Below are 19,446 nucleotides of genomic sequence, written 5' to 3' on the forward strand. Positions count from 1 at the left end.
TGAACTGGCTCCCCTTTTCTATTCACCCACTCCCTTGGTCGGTTTCAAAAGATTAATGTAAGAAGGATCTCTTTCATTGGACCTACTTTTCTCCCAGATTCAAAATAACTTGTGCTTAAAAAGGAGCAATCTAACTAGTCTTTCTTGAATTTAACAAATAGAATGAGTTTATTAAGCTATGAATCTGATAGAAATTGTTGCTGTCTAAATCAAGATGGGCTGCTGAATTGAACAGATTTTGTGGCTTAATTTGATGCTTTCACATCACTTGAGGAGGGTAATTGAACTTGAGGCACTGCATACAGGTCCTCAGAGTTGGAATGCTGGCAGTCTCTAGCAGTCCTTTTGCTCCCTCCATAGTTTCAAAGTGGTTGCTGATGGATGAAAGGCCTGTTCTGTTATCTACATCACCAGGGTCTCTAATGCTGTTTCTCAGGCCATGCTTTCTGTTCTCTTATGCCATGTTTAGACTTCTTCCAAGTCAGACACTCTTCCCGAGCTACTTCTAATGCCTGCTCCAAGAACAGCCTGCCCTTCTGAAAGGTTCAGACTAATTTTAAGTTATGCAGGCTTTTTGTTTTGGTGCCAGCTATGAACTTTGAATCTCTGCTGAAGTGTGCAGCCATTCAGCAATACGTGCTGTTGTGGGTTAGCTGTACTTAATAATCTTTATGCCTGTTTTAGTTCCTCATCCAATTGTTGTGATGATGGAGTTCATGACACTGTAATCTATTGAACTTCACTCTACACCTCTGAAAAAGAAGCTTTTATCTGCCACTCAGCTTTAAAAAATTAAATAGATTAAACAGATCCCAATGGACCCTACTGCATTGCATAGATCAATATCCATGCTATAGTACTACAATGTTAAAAATGTAGAGATTTTAAAGATTCATTGTTGAGATGCGGTGGTCGTTCGCAAGGCCACCATTTATTGGTCATCCTTAGTTTCTTGTAAGAAAGTGGATAGTGAACCTCCATCCTGAACTTATTATACAGATGGCCCAACAATGCTGCTGGGTGAGGAGTTCCAGGATATAAGTATATCCCCGATTTCAACTTTCCATTGAAAGTCTCAACAACCCTTAACCATTTGAGGATGGTCCAAGGACAATATTGCTACTTGCTTAACAAGTGGAATGTGAGGAACAACTCAAGTTGTGACTGTGGTAATCCATGCGAGACCATCACCCACAAACTGAATTTCTGGTGGCATCACAGTCATTCACGTTCCATTAGCTGCAGTCCTTGAATGGATTGTTAACAGCAACAAACTATAACTGTTGCCCCAGCTATAAAAAGAGTATGTGAATTTTATATAAAGTTGCCCTTTATTCCTGATACTCACTACATTCCTTAAAAATACTCTCAGAAGTATGTTTTTCTCATCCAGACTGTGTTTTTACCAGAGAACATAAACCCATCAAGAGTTGACATTGATGTATCGTTATAAGGGTGCTGCTGAATAAAAAAGACATTGTCCAAGTTTTTCTGGATAGAATTTCAAGAATAAGAAATCAATTTGTTGTTCTTTTCGAGATTTGGTTTTCTTGCAATTTTGTCCTGATGAGTGCAAGATAAAAAGTTTCAACAGCATGACACTTCAGCATTGCTCAAGCTCTGTCTGCCAAGCAGCTAATTATGAGGGTATAGTCCTGAATACAGTTTAGTAAGCTTGTAAATCTGTAGTTTTCTATATGCAGTATTAGTCTTTTAATAGTGAGAAATGAAGTTGTCTAAATTCTTTCGATGCTTTGCCCTTTATAGCGGCTCATGTGAATTATATCAGCAAAGATCCAACAGCACCATGTTCGTTGACAGAAGCACTAGAGCACTTTCAAGTGGATTCACTGGTGGATATTATTCCAAAAGACTTGAAGGAGAAAACCCTACCTCCCGAGCAAGTTCCACACAACATTACCATTGTGGCTGTTGAAGGTTGCCATTCCTTTGTAATCCTTGACTGGGCAAAACCTCTGAAGGAAGAATTTGTAACAGGTAAAGACTAACAGCTCTATATTAATTTGCTTTGTATTTGTTCTTGTAAATGTAATATTTATTTCCCATCTCAAATTTCTTTGGTGTTATGGGTCAGCCATGTGGAGTAAGAATTAAGTCATACATGGCCTGGGTCACATGGTCATAGAGATATCTTTTACGAGGAAGATCACTATAACAACAGATTGCGTTTATACAAGTTTAGTCCCAAAGTGCTTCACAGGAGAAATCAGCCAAAAAATTGAAATTGGCCCAGATGACATACTAGGGCAGATAGCCAAAACTTTGGATAAATGGATTTGTTATCAGCATGTTAAAGAAAAAGAGAGTGATAGAGAGATCCACAGATGTAAGGATAGAATTTCAGAGCTTAGTGCTGAATTAACTTTCGATACTGCAGCCAACAGTGAGCAATTGAAATCAGAGGTGCACAAGACACCAGAATTTGAAGAGCACAGAAATTTTAATGGTTTATATAATTAGGAGATGCACACATTTGGGGAGCAGCAAGATCCTGGAGGTATTTGAATATGCAGAAAGAAATCATTTCTCCACCTAATCTTTCAAAATCCTAATTATTTACTAACTTCTCTGTCAAATCTCTTTCAAACATTTCTGATCTAAAGAACACAGTTCCATCTTTTCCAGTTACTCCGGATAACGGGCATTAACTTTCAACAGAACGTTTTGCTTTGTAGTTCCATACAAGTTTTCAACAGCCTCTACAATTTGTCTTGCCCCTTTCAAATACTACTTTGCTTCCAGCCTCAGATGTTTCTGCAGCCCTTTTAAATTGTCATTTAGTTAATATGACCTTTCATTCTTCTTATCAAAATCTACAACTTCACACTTCCTTTTGTTAAATCAGGGTGGAAAGTGACCTTGTGGTAGAGTCACTTGATGAGTAATCCAGAGTTTCAGACTAATTCTCTGGGACACAAACTTAATTTCCAACATGGCAACTGTCGACATTGTATTTCTATAAAATTTCAGTAGTAATGACCATAAAGCTATCATTGGTGAACTAGGTGAGGTTTTGCAGCAATATCCTTTAGGAAAGGAAAACCCCTAAACCTTGTCTAATCTGATCTGAGACTTCAGATCCATAGGTCACTTGTTGATTCTTAAGCTGTCCTCTGAGATGATCTAGTCGTAAACCATTCAGTTCAAGGGCTATTAGAGATGGCCTCTACAGCAATGCCCATGTTCCATCAAAAGATTTATTAATATCCTTGCTATCACAGAATTGTTACCTTGTGAGAGGAGGCTGTTTGGCCATTGGGCTTGCACCAGCTCTTCAAAGGAGCATTGCTACCTAGTGCCTACCTCCTTCTTTTTCCTCATACCCCAGTACACTATTTCTATCCAAGTAATCATCCAATGTCCTTTTGAATACCTTAACTGAACCTGCCTCCATCACAATTCCAGGCAGTTCATTCTAGAACTTAACTACTCTCTGTGTGGGGGAGAAAAATGTTCTCACATCACCCTTACTTCTTTGGAACTTTAAATCTATGCCCTCTCATTCTTCCTTTTATGACCAGGACATCATGTCCCTATCTATTCTATCCCACCTGCTCATGATTTTGAAAACCTCCAACAAATCTCCTCTCAGCTGCCTTCTCTTCAAGGAAAACAGTCCCAGCTTCTTCAAACTGTCCTCCATAACTGAAGTTTCTCATCTGTGGAACCATTTTTGTAAATTGCTTCTGCACTCTCTCCAATGTGTTCAATGCCTATAATGTGGCGCCCACATCTGTACTGCAGCTGAGGCCCAGCGAACAGCTTATACAAGTTCAACATGAACCTCATTGTTCTTGTACTCTATGCCCCTAGTAATAAAGCCAAGGACACAGTATGCTTTATTAACTGCTGTCATCACTTGTTCCTGCCACTGTCAATGATCTGTGCATATATAAACGCAGGTCCCTCTGCTCGTGCACCCCCTTTAGAAATGTACCCTCTACTTTATATTGTCTATCAAAGTTCTTCCTGCTAAAGTCCTCAAATCTGCTCCACCATCTATTACTCCAATAATTTAATAATTGCAGTTCTGATTGTAATCTTCAAAATCACATTTCTACCATTTGACAAGCTTCACCCCTTGCTTAACAATAATTTATCTGCTATGCCTTAAAAATATTCAAAGACTCTATTCTCGCCACCTTTTCAAGAAGAGAGTACCAAAGACACTCCACCCTCCATGAGAGAGAATTTCTTACTTTTGTCTTTAAATGGCCGACCCCCTTTTTTCTAGATGTTGATCTCCAGTTCCAGATTCTCCTATAAAAAGAAACATACTCTCTTCTACCATGTCAAGATGTGACCGTGCTGGTGTTGGACTGGGGTGAATGAAATCAGAAGTCACACGACACCAGGTTAGAGTCCAACAGGTTTATTTGTAATCACAAACTTTCGGAGCGTAGCCCCTTTGTTAGGTGAAGTGTGACAGAAAAGAGCACAGACCCAGAGTTTATAGGCAGAGAGATCAAAAGATCATACATAGTGTGAGTGGAGTATTGAATAATAAGTCTCTGCAAGTGACCAAATGTGTTAAATGGTGTGAGTAAAGTGTCAACAGCTGAATAACAAGCAAGCAGATGACCTATAATCCAAATAAATGAGGCAGAGCGATAATTATAAAAGATTAGAAATAAGGTGGTGCTGGAGACAAACTAAATGACTGGCATGACATGATAGGTATAAGAGTTACATGGCAAGGGTCTAAACAAAGTAATAAGTAATCCAAAACTGTAAAAACTAATTAAGGTAGAGCGATCATAACAATTTATCAAGGTAATGGTGTCAAAACAGGGCAGTAAGGAAGGTGTCACAGATACAGAACAGTATTGGGGGGTCACATGTAACGCAATATGAACCCAAGATCACGATGAGGTCATCTTCATGGGTACGGAACTTGGCTATCAGTTTTTGCTCAGAGATTTTGCGTTGTTGTGTATCTCGAAGTCCATCTTGGAGGATGCTTACCTGAAGATCAGAGGCTGAATGTCCTTGACTGCTGAAGTGTTCCTCGACTGGGAGGGAACATTCCCGTCTGCCGATATCTTCCTATCCTATCAGTCTTCCTATCGCTTTTAATCACATTTAATGATGTGGGTATCCCATCGGAAATCATAACAATTTTGGGGAAACTTACCCAGGATCTGGCTGTAACAGGACCAACACTTGCTTTAACTCTCTTCCTTCTTAAATATTAATAGAAACTCTTCTTCTTTCCTTTTATACTGCTAGCTAGTTTTCTCTCATGCTAGGGCAGCATAGTGGCTCAGTGGTTAGCACTGCTGCCTTACAGTGCCAAGGAGTTGGGTTCAGTTTCACCCTCAAGTGACTGTTTGGAGTTTGCACATTCTCCCTGTTTCTGCATGTGTCTCCTTCCACAGTCCAGAGATGTGCAGGTTGGGTGCATTGGCTGTGCTGAATTGCCCATAGTGTCCCAAAATGTGCAGGCGAGGTGGCTTAATCATGGGAACTGCAGGGATAGGGTAGGAGGTGAGAGATGACCTTCAGAGGGTCGGTGTGGACTCGATGAGCCAGATGGCCTGCTTCCACACTGTAGGGATTCTGTGATACTCGTTATTTTTCCTTCCTTATTAATTCATTGTAACTTTTTAGTTTTTAATATTCTGATGTACCACTTGTCTTTCCACAATTTGCACGCTTTTTATTTCAGTCTGATACTATCTATAACCTTTCTACTTAATCGATGATACATCCTTTGGAATTTTTGTGACTCGTTGGATGTATCTATTTGGTGTTCTGAAATACCCTCTGAAATATCTGCCACTGCACTTCTGTCAACCTATTCTTTAACCTGGTTTGCAAATACACTTTAGCCAACTCTGTTTTTATGCCCCTTGTACATACCCTTCTTTAAATAGAAAGCAAAAGTCCTGGACCACTTCTCCCTACTCCCTGTCTCAAACTGACTATAAAATTGAATCACATTATGGTGGCTGTTACCAGGCACTTTTAACTGAGAGTGTTAATTCATCCTACCTCATTGCACAATACCAAGTCTAGTATAGCCTACTGTCTGGTCAACTTCAAAACACATTATTCTAAGAGCTATCCTCCATCCCGAAAACATTCTATGACGCCTTGACTGGCTCCCTTATCCAACTGACTTTTCCAGGCCAAATGTTGATTAAAATATCTTATGGCTGTGCATTTCTGAAAAGCTCCCATTATTTCTTTCTTTATGTTCTACCTGACAATGTGATTACCGCTTGGGGCTAGTACATCGCTCCTGCAAGTAACTTCATAATTTCTCAACTCAACCCAAACCATCCTGGTTTCCTGAACTTGGTCATCTCCTCTCAAGCAGGTTTGCAGGATTTTGAGGAACTTATTCTGGTGATATTTCTCAAGGTTTTTGAAGATTCTGCTATACAGACTTTGCATGCAAGAGGGGCTGGTAACACTGCTGCCCTGTAAATCATGACTTTATTGTCAGGTTTGAGGTCTTTGTCATCAAACTCTATTCCTGAGATGACCAAAGTCTGTGCTGGCACTCTGGAGGCAATGGTGAATTTAATCATTGATGTCTGCTCTCACCATGAAGAGGCTCCCAAGGTATGCGAATTGATCTACATTGTCCAGCAGCTTGTCCTAAATCTTGATAGTTGGATGCAGTACAATGGGAGTAGGCTGGTAGATGATCTTTGACTTCAGATATTTAGCCTCAAACCTAGTCTCTCACAACCTTACCTGAATGCATCAATGATAATTTGGAACTTTGCCTCTAAATATGTACATATGCAAGCATTGTCTCTGAACTGCAGCTTGATGATCAGAGTGGTTCTGGATTGGTGGTGTTGCATGTTAAACAGTTTCCTGCTCATCTAATGGGTTAACTCCAAGCCAATGCAAAATTTCATGCATATGACGTGAAATGTTGCAGAAAAGAAGATTCAAAAGAGAATCAGCACAATTAAACACAGAGTCAGAGAGATCTGCAACCCATGAAGTCCACACTGGTCAAAAGCAGGAACCTAACTATTCTGATCCCATTTTCCAGCACTTGGCCCACAACCCTGTATACCTTAGTATCATTAGTGCACATCTTTATACTTGTTAACAGTTGTGAGGGTTTCTGCTCCTCCCACACTTACAGGCAGAGAATTCCAATCTCCCACCACTGTCTTGGTGAAAAAAGTTCCTCTCAATTGCTAGCCCTTCTGCCCTTACCTTAAATCTCTGCAAACGCAAATCTTCTGTTAACATTCTTCAACACAACAATAAAATTCACGTCAATTTCTTGCTGGCGTTGGTACAATACCCAATAATTCAGCCCTGTGCATCCCATGTGACAAAGCACTGGAATTTCGGCTTTCTACCCTGCAAATTAATGACAAAGACAAAGAAATAGAAAGCTTTCTACCCAGTCGCAAATAACATTAAATTAGGCATAATAAGTTATGCAGATGCAAAAAACAACTGACAAATGGATAAACTAAGTTGGAGGAAAAACCATGCTCATTAAAGTTCAAGGTAGCCATTCACTTTGGATCTGAAACAATCAGAATATTTTTATTCTAATGGGGGGTTTAGACTGTGGAATGTGTGTGTCTTAAAAGGATTTGATACTGGGGCAAATTTTTAACCTTTTAAAACAGATTTGGATCGTGTGGGGTTTTTGTGCTGAAATTGCCAATTCTGATTCTTATCCACAAATGAGCTGCAACCTCCATCCATGTTTCTGATCTCTTTCTCCCCCATAACTCTAGCCCCCTCAATAAAGGCCTCCGGTTTTCTGCAGGCTGTCACTTCCGCCCTGTCCCAGGTGTCTTCTCCCTTAGGCCTCCAAATGTATCACAATCCTGGGCTTAGTCCAGTAGCTGACCCACCAACTCCCCTACTTCCTCCAAAAACACCACATCCCTTAAAACCTCCAATAACCCTCATATATTTTTCTGACAGTGGACTCTATGACATTCCCTCCCCCTGTAGATTGCTCCCCTCCCCCCACGGCCCTAGTTGCCATTTTCCCGAGGCAACATGAACCAACTTGTCCTGCAGACTACATTGACCAACTCCACAAATGTAAGCCATTTTGGAATACTCAATATTGGAATATTCAATTCTGGTCTCCCTGCTACAGGAAAGATTTTGTGAAACTTGAAAAGGTTTAGAAAAATTTACAAGGATGTTGCCAGAGTTGGAGGGTTTCAGCTAGAGACTGAATAGGCTTGGGCCATTTTCCCTGGAGTATCGGAAGCTGAGAAGTGACCTTATAGAGGTTTCTAAAATCATAATGCAAATAGACAAAGTATTTTTCCTGGGAGTGGGGGAGGCCAAAAACAGAGGGCATAGGTTTAAAGTTAGAGAGGAAGGATTTAAAAGGGACCTAAGGGGCAACTTTTTCATGCAGAGTGTGATGCATGTATGGAATGAGCTGCCAGAGGAAGTGGTGGAGGCTGGTACAATTACAAAATTTAAAAGGCATCGGGATGGGTATATGAATAGGAAGTGTTTAGAGGGATATGGGCCAAATGCTGGCAAATGGGACTAGATTAATTTAGGATATCTGGTTGGCACAGACAAGTTAGACCGAAGGGTTTGTTTCTGTGCTGTACGTTTCTCTGACTGGAAGCAAAAATTGCCAATCAAACTAGTTTCAGTTTGAAGTGCTGAATAGTGGCATTATATGCACCTAGTGAAGTTCAAAGTCCACAGTATGCAGGGAATTCTGACTTCATAGAGCTATAGAATCCCTACAGTACAGATAGTCAATTTAGCCCATCCTGTCTGCACTGACCCTTTGAAGAGCAGCCCACTCCGATCCAGCCCCCACACTACCCCGTAACCCTGCATACCATGACTAAGGCACCTAGCTTGTATACAGAGCAATTTAGCATGATCTATCCATCTAACCTGTACATGTTTAAACTGTGGGAGGAAACCGGAGCACTGGCAGAAACCCGTGCATGCACAGGGAGAACGTGCAAACTCCACACAGACAGTCACCCAAGACTGGAATTGAACCCAGGTCCCTGGCACCGAGAGGAAGCAGTCATAACCACTGTGCTGCCTCTGGGTCCCTCAAAATTTATCAGCAGTCCCTGGCTCTAGCAAGTAAGGTACGTTAAAAATCTAGCATATTATTTTTCTCATTTGGGGGATCTCACATTAGGAAAGATTTTGTCAAGTTAAACAATGTCATTGGCAATGAAATCAAAAGTTTTTTAAAAGTAACTTAATCACATCACACTGCTAATCTGTAAAGAGCCCAAGGTGCTTCATTGGACTCTCTAGACACTCATCCACAAAGGGAGATATTGGGCTGGATTATATTTGTGAGGTGGATGGGCAATGTACACGCTACTTGGCCTGCCCTATTCCAACCTGCTACTACAAGAGTCAGCCAGCAGCTGTCGCACCTAAAAGAAGCCTACTTGCAGTGACTATCTGTGTATGGTCAGGTAAACGGGTAGATAATGGGAATTCCATCCATCATTGGGCAGGAGGTTCATGCCTTTGAGAAACGTTGGCCAATCAGATTAGCTGTTATCTCAGATGATCACTTCTGAGACTGCAAGCAAGTCCCTAGAAAAACTTCGATGTTTGCTGGGCCTCAGTAGATCACAGGTTTTTTGGCCAGGGTAAATCGGACAACCTAGAAAGGAGGCAAAATGTTGAGGGTGGGTTTTGGAGGACAATTAGAGGAATAATGGGGAGTGGAGAAGTCCCTTGGAGCAGGGGAATACTCCCAATGCGTATATCTTCATAGAACCCCTACAGTGTGGAAACAGTCCCTTCGGACCGTCAAGTCCACACCAAACCTCAGAGCGTCCCACCCAGACCCACCCTGCCAAACCCACCTAATCTACACATCCCTGAACACTATGGGCAATTTAGCATGACCAATCCACCTAGCATGCACATCTTTGGACTGTGGGAGGAAACCGGAGCACCTGGAGGAAACCCATGCAGACACGGGGAGAATGTGCAAACTCCACACAGACAGTTGCCCGAGGCTGGAACTGAAGCTGGGTCCCTGGCACTGGGAGGCAGCAGTGCTAACCACTGAGCCACCATGCTGCCCCGATATGCGTATGAAGGCATCCTTCTTCTTTCTTCCCGCCTCTTCATCTCTTGAGTTTAAAACAATGCTTGTCCATGCAAACTATCCAGACAAAGCAGCCCTCTTGATTGGCACTCCATCTAATATCTTCAACATGCAGTCCCTCCACCACTAATGCACATAATGGCAGCAGTGTGTACCATCTGCAAGATGCATCACAAGAACTCTTAAAGACATCTTTGGCGCAAACTTCTAAAGCCACAATCTCTACCATATAGAAGGACAAGGCCAACAAACAAATGGGAAAACCACCATCTGCAAGTTCTCTTCCAAGCCACACTCGATCCTGACCTGGAACCGTAAAAAGTAACACTGTCTCTGGGTCAAATTCCTGCAAGTACCTTCCTAACAACACTGTGGGTGTACCTATACTTGGTGGACTGCAGTAGTTGAAAATGACAGCTCACCATCTTCTGAAGGGCACTTGGGTTTGAAAAGTAAATGTTGGCCCTGTCAGCAATGCCCATGTTTCATAAATTAAAAATATGTTGATGATTTGGGCCATTTGGCTTGGTAGCAATCTCTGTTGACCAGTCGGGCTGTTTATTGCAATGTCCATCCACATACACATTATAGGGGACAACCCAGAGATGGTGGGTTAGTCACCACCTGTATTTTAGATACTCCAAACTAGAAACACACTCGCTGGAGTGGCAGGAGCTATTAAATCACGCACATTAAATCAGATGATAGGAAGTTTATAGAGGTAGTTCTTAAAGAGTGTCTTAAAGGGGAGAAGTGAGCTGGAGAGGTTTAGGGATGTTGATGCGATCCTCCACAACAACCCTTATGGATTGCAAAAGATTTCTTCATACATGAATGCTCATTCTGGAGGAAATGCAAAAAGAAATTTGAACCTCTAACTAAAAATAAATTTAAACTTCCGATCGCAAATGGAGAGTGAGGCTTTTGGAAGGAAATCTGTTTGAATTTACTTCTCTTCATTTCAATTGCAGGTTACCTTGTCTATAGTGCTTCTTATGATGATATCTTGCAGAATGAGTGGTCTACAAAATCTGAAGTTGCCAGCACGCACCTACCTATTGAAAATCTGAAGCCAAATACAAGGTAAATGAGACCATATCATGTAGCTAATTGAAAAATATTATTATCTACAGTTCTGATAACTTTTCCTTTTATATTAGACACAATCCTCAGTGGATGTTTGTATAGATTATTCTAACCAAGTGCTGGTTGTACTCTGCGCAAGCTTTCTGCTACTCTTTTTAACCTGACACTTATCTAATTTTACTCTTGGGCTGCGAGAGGATAAAATGTACACAATACTCAGGAGATTTTCTTTATTGTTCTCGGTACATGGGTGATGCCGGAAAGGCAACCAAGTCCTCGGTTAGCCTGGGTTGTCACTTTGAGTCATTGCAATACTTATGTGAAAGTTCTCCCACAATGGTGTTATATTTAGCAATTTCAAGTTTTATGCAAACGCACTGCATATCCTGATTCAATACTTGAGGTGTGATGAATAAGTTAAACAAATACTTTTCTCTGGATTTTTACAACTTGAGTAGCTTGTTATGCCATCTAAAACAGCACTGTTAGATTATATTTAGATTAGACCAGACAAATTAAAGATGGTTTTCTGAAGACTATTCTCCAAACTTGGCCTCCAGTCCAATTTCCAACATCGATACATTTTCAATGTATAGTACAGGGAGCATGTGGGAGCTTTTGGTCTGTTTGGTCTTAGTGGCACACTGTGCTTTATGGCATCAGGGAGCTTCTGGAAGTTCCTACTATTGTTGACATTAATATATTGATCTTTTAAGAAGTGCTTTCCCATTACATCAAGCAAAATTGTGTATAATACAGCTAATTTCCTCTAATTTTTGAGATGTACTATTGTTCCACAGGATTTGATGCAGATAGAATATATAATAACCATACAGAGGTTGGTATCCTGTCACCAAGTCACCTTTTACTTACACAAGCACAGTACATAGAGTCTGACTAGCTTGCTCATAGCCAGTCTCTAGAATGAGGAGACTCTCTAAATCTCTTGTTTAGATCTGTCAGCCAGGGACCCCTGATTGGCCCACTTGATCAACCCTAATCAGGGATCTCATACTGCAGAACATCCACCTGGCCCTCATTTCAATCATGACAGAATATACTTCTGAACAGCAATATCCTGAATTTGAAAGAAAGTTCTTCCATGCTGAGAGCAAAGTGAACAAAGTAAAGCTGTTGGTAGAGATGGGGGGAGTAGAATATAAGCAAAATGAACAAAGAACAAAGAAAATTACAGCACAGGAACAAGCCCTTCGGCCCTCGAAGCCTGCGCCGATCCAGAACTTCTATCTAAACCAGTTGCCTATTTTCCAAGGATCTGTATCCATCTGCTCCCTGCCCATTCATGTATCTGTCTAGATACATCTTAAATGACGCTATCGTGCCTGCCTCCACCACCTCTGCTGGCAACGCGTTCCAGGCACACACGACCCTCTGCATAAAGAACTTTCCACGCATATCTCACTTAAACTTTTCCCCTCTCACCTTGAAATCGTGATCCCTAGTAATTGAGTCCCCCACTCTGGGGAAAAAGCTTCTTGCTATCCACCCTGTCTATACTCTCATGATTTAGTAGACCTCAATCAGGTCCCCCCTCAACCTCCGTCTTTCTAATGTAAATAATCCTAATCTACTCAACCTCTCTTCATAGCTAGCACCCTCCATACCAGGCAACATCCTGGTGAACCTCCTCTGCACCCTCTCCAAAGCATCCACATCCTTTTGGTAATGTGGCAACCAGAACTATATGCAGTATTCCAAATGTGGTCGAACCAAAGTCCTATACAACTGTAACATGACCTGCCAACTCTTGTACTCAATACCCCGTCCGAAGAATGCCATATGCCTTCTTGACCACTCTATTGACCTGCGTTGCCACCTTCAAGGTACAGTGGACCTGAACACTCAGATCTCTCTCTGCATCGATTTTCCCCAGGGCTTTTCCATTTGCCGTATAGTTCGCTCTTGAATTGGATCTTCCAAAATGCATCACCTCGCATTTGCCTGGAATGAACTCCATCTGGCATTTCTCTGCCAACTCTCCAATCTATCTATATTCTGCTGCATTCTCCGACAGTCCCCTTCACTATCTGCTACTCCACCAATCTTCGTGTCATCTGCAAACTTGCTAATCAGACCAGCTATACCTTCCTCCAGAGCATTTATGTATATCACAAACAACAGTGGTCCCAACACGGATCCCTGTAGAACACCACTGATCACAGTTCTCCATTTTGAGAAACTCCCTTCCACTACAACTCTCTGTGCCCTGTTGCCCAGCCAGTTCTCTATCCATCTAGCTAGTACACCCTGGACCCCATGCGACTTCACTTTCTCCATCAGCCTACCATGGCGAACCTTATCAAACGCCTTACTGAAGTCCATGTACATGACATCCACAGCCCTTCCCTCATCTATCAACTTTGTCACTTCCTCAAAGAATTCTATCAAGTTGGTAAGACATGACCTTCCCTGCACAAAACCATGCTGCCTATCACTATTAAGCCCATTTTCTTCCAAATAAACAGATCCTATCCCTCAGTATCTTCTCCAGTAGCTTCCCCACCACTGATGTCAGGCTCACCGGTCTATAATTACCTGGATTATCCTTGCTACCCTTCTTAAACAAGGGGACAACATTAGCAATTCTCCAGTCCTCCGGGACCTCACCCATGCTCAAGGATGCCGCAAAGATATCTGTTAAGGCCCCAGCTATTTCCTCTTTCGCTTCCCTCAGTAACCTGGGATAGATCCTATCTGGACCTGGGGACTTGTCCACCCTAATGCCTTTTAGAATACCCAACACTTCCCCCCTCCTTATGCCGACTTGACGTAGAAATGGAGGACAGACATCATGCAGTCATACAGTCAGGCTGCTGCAATATTCTGATGAAGCACAATGCAAACTCGAAGAGCAACACCTCAGTTTCCACTTAGGCACTCAGTTTCTGCTTTACATCTCTCGGACTCAATATTGAATTCTGCAACTTTGCAAGCTGTCCATATTCTGTCTGTCCTCCACTTTTCTTAAATTCTCTCCCCCAATCTCTCCCTTCTCAACAGTCTTATTTGTCCCATCATTACTTTGCTCTCATCAAAGAGGACCTGTTTTCTCACTTTCACACCTTCATTCATACCTATTTACACCTCTTTCTCTCTTTCATCACAGTTAGCAACCGCTCTTACTTTTGCACTAGGCTTGCCCATCATTTTACCCACTTCTCCCTTTTTGTCAAAAGTATAAAATCCACCATTTCCACCATTTCTAGTTCTGAAGAATAGTAATATCTGATGTGAAATGTTAACTCAATTTCTCTCTCACAGATGTTACAAGACTTGCCAAGTTTCTCCAGCATTTTGTGTAATTGTTTCAGATGTTCAGCATCCAGTATTTTGCTTTCATATGTCAGTTTGTGTTGATTGGATGAACTTCATTTACAAAAGTACAAATGGAGAAAAGTGGAAGACAGACATCATGCAGTCAGTTCTCCCATTTTGGGCAGGTCGTGGCCTAGTGGTATTATCATACAGAAACTCAGTTCATGGTCTGGGGACCCAGGTTTGAATGATGGAACTTGAAACCTGGATTTAAGAATCTAATGATGACCATAAGAACCACTGCTGATGTTCAGAAAAACCCATCTGATTCATCAATGTCCATTGCCATCTGCACTTGACTAATATGTGACTCCAGACCCACAGCAGTGTACAAAAACAGAAGTTGCTGGTAAAGCTCAGCAGGTCTGGCAGCATCTGTGAAGGAAAAGTCAAGAGTTAACATTCCAGGTCCGGTGATGCTTACTCAGAACTGATGGTAGCTAGGAAAATATTGGCTTGTATGCAGAAGATAGAGAGGGGGATGGGGTAGGGAGTGAACAATAGGATAAAGGGTAGAGCCCAAAAACAGAGAAGAGCAGTTGGATAGACAAAAGAGTTGATAATGATCTCCCAGGAGGGTGAATAGCTGTTAATAGGCACAGTTACTGACTGACAATAGGTAGTGTGTAATTGCAGGCTATGTGATAACAGGGCCTGATTTGAGGGGAAGGGGGTTAGGACATGGGAGAGTTTAGGCCCTAAAATTATTGAACTGGATATTGAGTCCAGGGTTGCAGGGTCCCCAAGCAGATAATGAGGTGTTGTTCTTCCAGCTTCTGCTGAGCGTCGCTGGAACACCGCAACAAACCTGAGACAGAGATGTTGGCTAAAGAACAGGATGGTATGTTAAAGTGGCAGGCAACTGGAAGCTCAGGGTCTTTTTTTGCGAGCAGAATGTAGATGTTTTGCAAATTAGTCACCCAGTCTCTGCTTTGTTTCCCCAATGTGGAGGAGACCACATCGTGAGTAGCAAATGCAGTAGACTAGATTCTGGGAAGTGCAGGTAAAGTGTTGCAGGGGAAGGTGCCATGGGGCTGTGGGGAGGTGTTGGGATGAAGGAAAAGTGGACCAGGGTGTCCCGGAGAAAATGGTCCCTGTGGAAGGTAGACAAGGGAGGGGAGGGGAATATGTGTCTGGTGGTGGCATCTCACTGGAGGTTGCAGAAACAGCGTCTGATGATCTTCTGGATATGGATGCTGTTGGGACGGTGGGTAAGGACAAGGGGAACCCTATGGCTGTTGTGGGAGGAAAGAGAGGGGGTGAAAGTGGAAGTGCAGGAGATGGTCGGACCCGGTTGAGGGTTGTGTCAACAATGGTGCTGGGGAATCCTCTGTTGCGGAAGAAGGTGGACATTTCGGAGGCTCCCTTGTCAAAGTTGGCCTCAGCAATGTAGTTGACTCTCAACTGCCCTCTAATATGGGCTAGCAAGCCACTCATTTGTATCAATCACTACAAAACTTCAACAAAGACATGAAAGCAGACTGACCACCTGGCACCAGAAATTGGCAGAAACAACCCTGTTGACCCTGCTAAGTCCTTGTTACTAACATCTGGGGGCCAGTGCCATTAGGAGAGCTGCCTCATAGACTAATCAAGCAATAGACTCATGTAGTCATACTCAGGAAATCATGTCCCAGACACCACCATCACTACCCTTCATAGGTCCTGTCCTACCTACAGGACAGGTGCAGCAGAGATGGTGGCACAGCAATATGCAATCAGGAAGGAGTAGCCCTGGGAGTTGTCAATAGTGACTCTAGACTTCATGAAATTCGATGGCATCAGGTTAAATATACAAGGAAACCTCCTGCTGATTAGTATGAACAGTTCTCCCTCAGTTTATGAAACAGTACTCCTCCATATTGAACCATACTTGGCCGAGCATTGAGGGTTGGCAGGGGTGCAGAATGTACTTTGGGTAAGGAATATTAATGTCCACTCCCAAGCATGGCTCCGTGGCAGCACTATTGATCGAGCTTGTCAGGTCCTAAAGGACGTAGCTGGGTCTGCAGCAGGTGGGAAGGGAACCAACAAGATTGAAAAACATACTTGATCTCATCCTGACCAATCTGCTAGCTGCAGATGCATCTGCCCATGCAAGTGTCAGTAAGAGTGACCACTACACAGTCTTTGAGGAGATGAAGTTCCGCCTCCACATTGAGAATACCTTCTATCATCAAGGGGGTCAGTTAGCTCAGTTGGCTGGATGGCTGGTGAGTGACACAGTGTGATGCCAGCATCATGGGTTCAATTCCAGACTGGCAGAGGTTTATATGAAGAATCCCCAGCCCCCTCCTCAACATCTTCCCTCAATTGAGCAATGGTGACGCTTAGGTTAGACCACCAGCCGTCGTGTCCCTCGTATGAGAAGAAGACTATGATCTGATAAGACTATGGGGACTTTACCTCATATTTACATTTTTCCTCAATCGTGTTGTGTGGTACTATCATTGTGCTAAACAGGACAGACCTCGAACAGATCTAGCAACTCAACTGGGTATCCATGAAGTGCTGTGGGCCATAAACAACAGCAGAATCATTCTCCAACACAATCTGCCACCTCATGGTCCAGCACATAGCCCACTCAACCATTACCATCAAGCCAGGGGACCTACCTGGTTCAATGGAGAGTGTAGGAGGGCATGCTAAGAGCAGCAGCAGGAATACCTAAAATGAGGTGTCAGTCTGGTGAAGCTACCAAACTGGACTACTCGTTTGCCACACAGCATAAGAAGAAAATGATAGACAGAGCTAAGTGTTCCTGCAACCAACAGATCAGGTCTAAGCTCTATAGTCTTGCCACAACCAGATATGATTGGTGGTGGACAGTTAAACACCTCAATGGACCAATGACCAACTTCAATAAGAGACAATCAAAACACTGTCCTTTGACATTCAATGGGATGACTATCAGTGAATCCCCATTATCAACATCCTGGGGGTTACCATTGACACTAAACCTAACTGAACTGACCGTATAAACACATTAGCTACAATGGCAGGTCATAGACTAGAAATACTTAGCGAGTAACTCACTCCCTGACCACCATCTACAAGGCACAAGTCAGGAGGGAGTACTCCCCACTTGCCTGGATGAGTGCAGCTGCAACAACACTCAAGGTTTGACACTATCCAGGACAAAGCAGCCCTCTTGATGACATCGCGTTCACAAGCATCAACTCCCTCCACTACCGATGCTCAGTTCCAGCAGTATGGACAATTTATAAGATGCACTGCAGAAATTTGCCAAAGATCCTTCAACAGCATCTGCCAAACCTATGGCCACTTCCATCGAGAAGAATCACCATATGGGAGCATCACCACCTGCAAGTTTCCCTCCAAGCCTCTCAAAATCCTGACTTGGAAGACATCAACATTCCTTCACTGTCACAGGGTCAGAACCCTAGAACTTCCTTCTTGTTAGCACTGCTGCATCACAGTGCTAAGGACCCAGGTTCAGTTCCACCCTGGGGCGACCGTCTGTGTGGAGTTTGCACATTCTCCCCATGTCTGCGTGGGTTACCTCCGGGTGCTCCGGTTTCCCCTCTCAGTCCAAAGATGCGCAGGCTATGTGGATTGGCCCTGCTAAATTGCCCATAGTGTTCAGGGATGTGTAGATTAGGTGGATTCTTGGGGGATGGGTCTGGGTGGGATGTTCTGAGGGTCAGTGTAGACTTGTTGGGCCGAAGGGCCTGTTTCACATTGTAAGAATTCTATTCTAACAGAATTGTGGATTGACATAGTTGAAGCAGACAGTTCATCATCACTATCTGAAGTGAACCTAGCCAGCCACCAATGTTCACATCTGTGAGTGAATTTAAAAACATTCTTGCCCCAGGTGGATATTTTCCAATATTTAATAAGAAGGGACCTCGCAGAGTTATTGACTTCTGACAGCTAGAGATCCGTGATGCTCAGCATATCCTGCTATATTAAATTATAATAATAGTTTCTGACCAACTATCTATAGCAAGAGAGCATATTCTTTGTGTCACCATAATTATTGTTTGTTCAGATACAGTATTGAAAGTTTGAGCTCCATTATAAAGAAAAATAACTTAACGCCTGATGTGTGTTTTTTCTCTCTGAATAACTTGATTGCATATGGTTTCAGGCTAAAGTAGATTTCTTATGATTAAATCAAGACTAACAGAGTTTACAGACATTTCTCATAACATCTAAGACCTGTCATCGTGTTCATGTCACTTAGTAAGTCTTGGCATCCAGATGGCTTCTTGAAAAGGTTGCTTACACAAGAATTCTAATTCATAACCATATAGAGAATAGAATAAAATTCTGTATTGCCAGAAAATGGATCTTGTATTGTGGCAGGAACTTAATAACATACTAATATTGAAGGTAGAGATAACAAGGTATAGAGCTGGATGAACACAGCAAGCCAAGCAGCATCAGAGGAGCAGGAAAGCTGACATTTCGGAAGAAGGGTCCAGACCCGAAACGTCAGCTTTCCTGCTCCTCTGATGCTGTTTGGCCTGCTGTGTTCATCCAGTTCTACACTTTGTTATCTCAGATTCTCCAGCATCGGCAGTTCCTACTATCTCTACTAATATTGAAGATGTTACTGAAACAGAAATAAGCTGTTTATGATTCAGATTTCATATTGTAACATATGTTGATATATTAATGTTTCCTAGCTGGACAACCATACTTGTTACCAAGTGATTGCCAATGACAATTTTAATATGATCTATATACCATCATAATACCATGTAACTTCGAAAGTAGTTTTGAACTCTGCTATTGTTATGATGTCAAATGAGAACAGTAACTTCTTTTTGACAATCAAAATATCCAAAATCCCATTTATTTACTGATTGAATAAAGCTACAAGATTCAGAGTTTAATTTTTTTTTTAAATATGTACAAGTCAAACAAAGAAAATACTAAATATTCTCTTGGATAACTTGCAATAGCAA

The 19,446-nt window shown here is 42.3% G+C and overlaps 1 protein-coding gene across 3 annotated transcripts in view; it reads left to right on the forward strand.

Moving 5' to 3' along the window:
* Positions 1-19,446, forward strand: part of fndc1 (fibronectin type III domain containing 1) — a 289,356-nt gene that overhangs the window by 221,852 nt on the left and 48,058 nt on the right. For all 3 annotated transcript variants that reach the window (XM_048601414.1, XM_048601415.1, XM_048601416.1), the window contains 2 exons: positions 1,768-1,998; positions 11,059-11,170. In XM_048601414.1, the coding sequence (XP_048457371.1) occupies positions 1,768-1,998; positions 11,059-11,170 (343 nt within the window). The remainder of the gene's footprint in view (positions 1-1,767; positions 1,999-11,058; positions 11,171-19,446) is intronic.

This window comes from Rhincodon typus, chromosome 9 (genome assembly GCF_021869965.1).
Source record: "Rhincodon typus isolate 14 chromosome 9, sRhiTyp1.1, whole genome shotgun sequence".
In the NCBI taxonomy this organism is placed as follows: Eukaryota; Metazoa; Chordata; class Chondrichthyes; order Orectolobiformes; family Rhincodontidae; genus Rhincodon; species Rhincodon typus.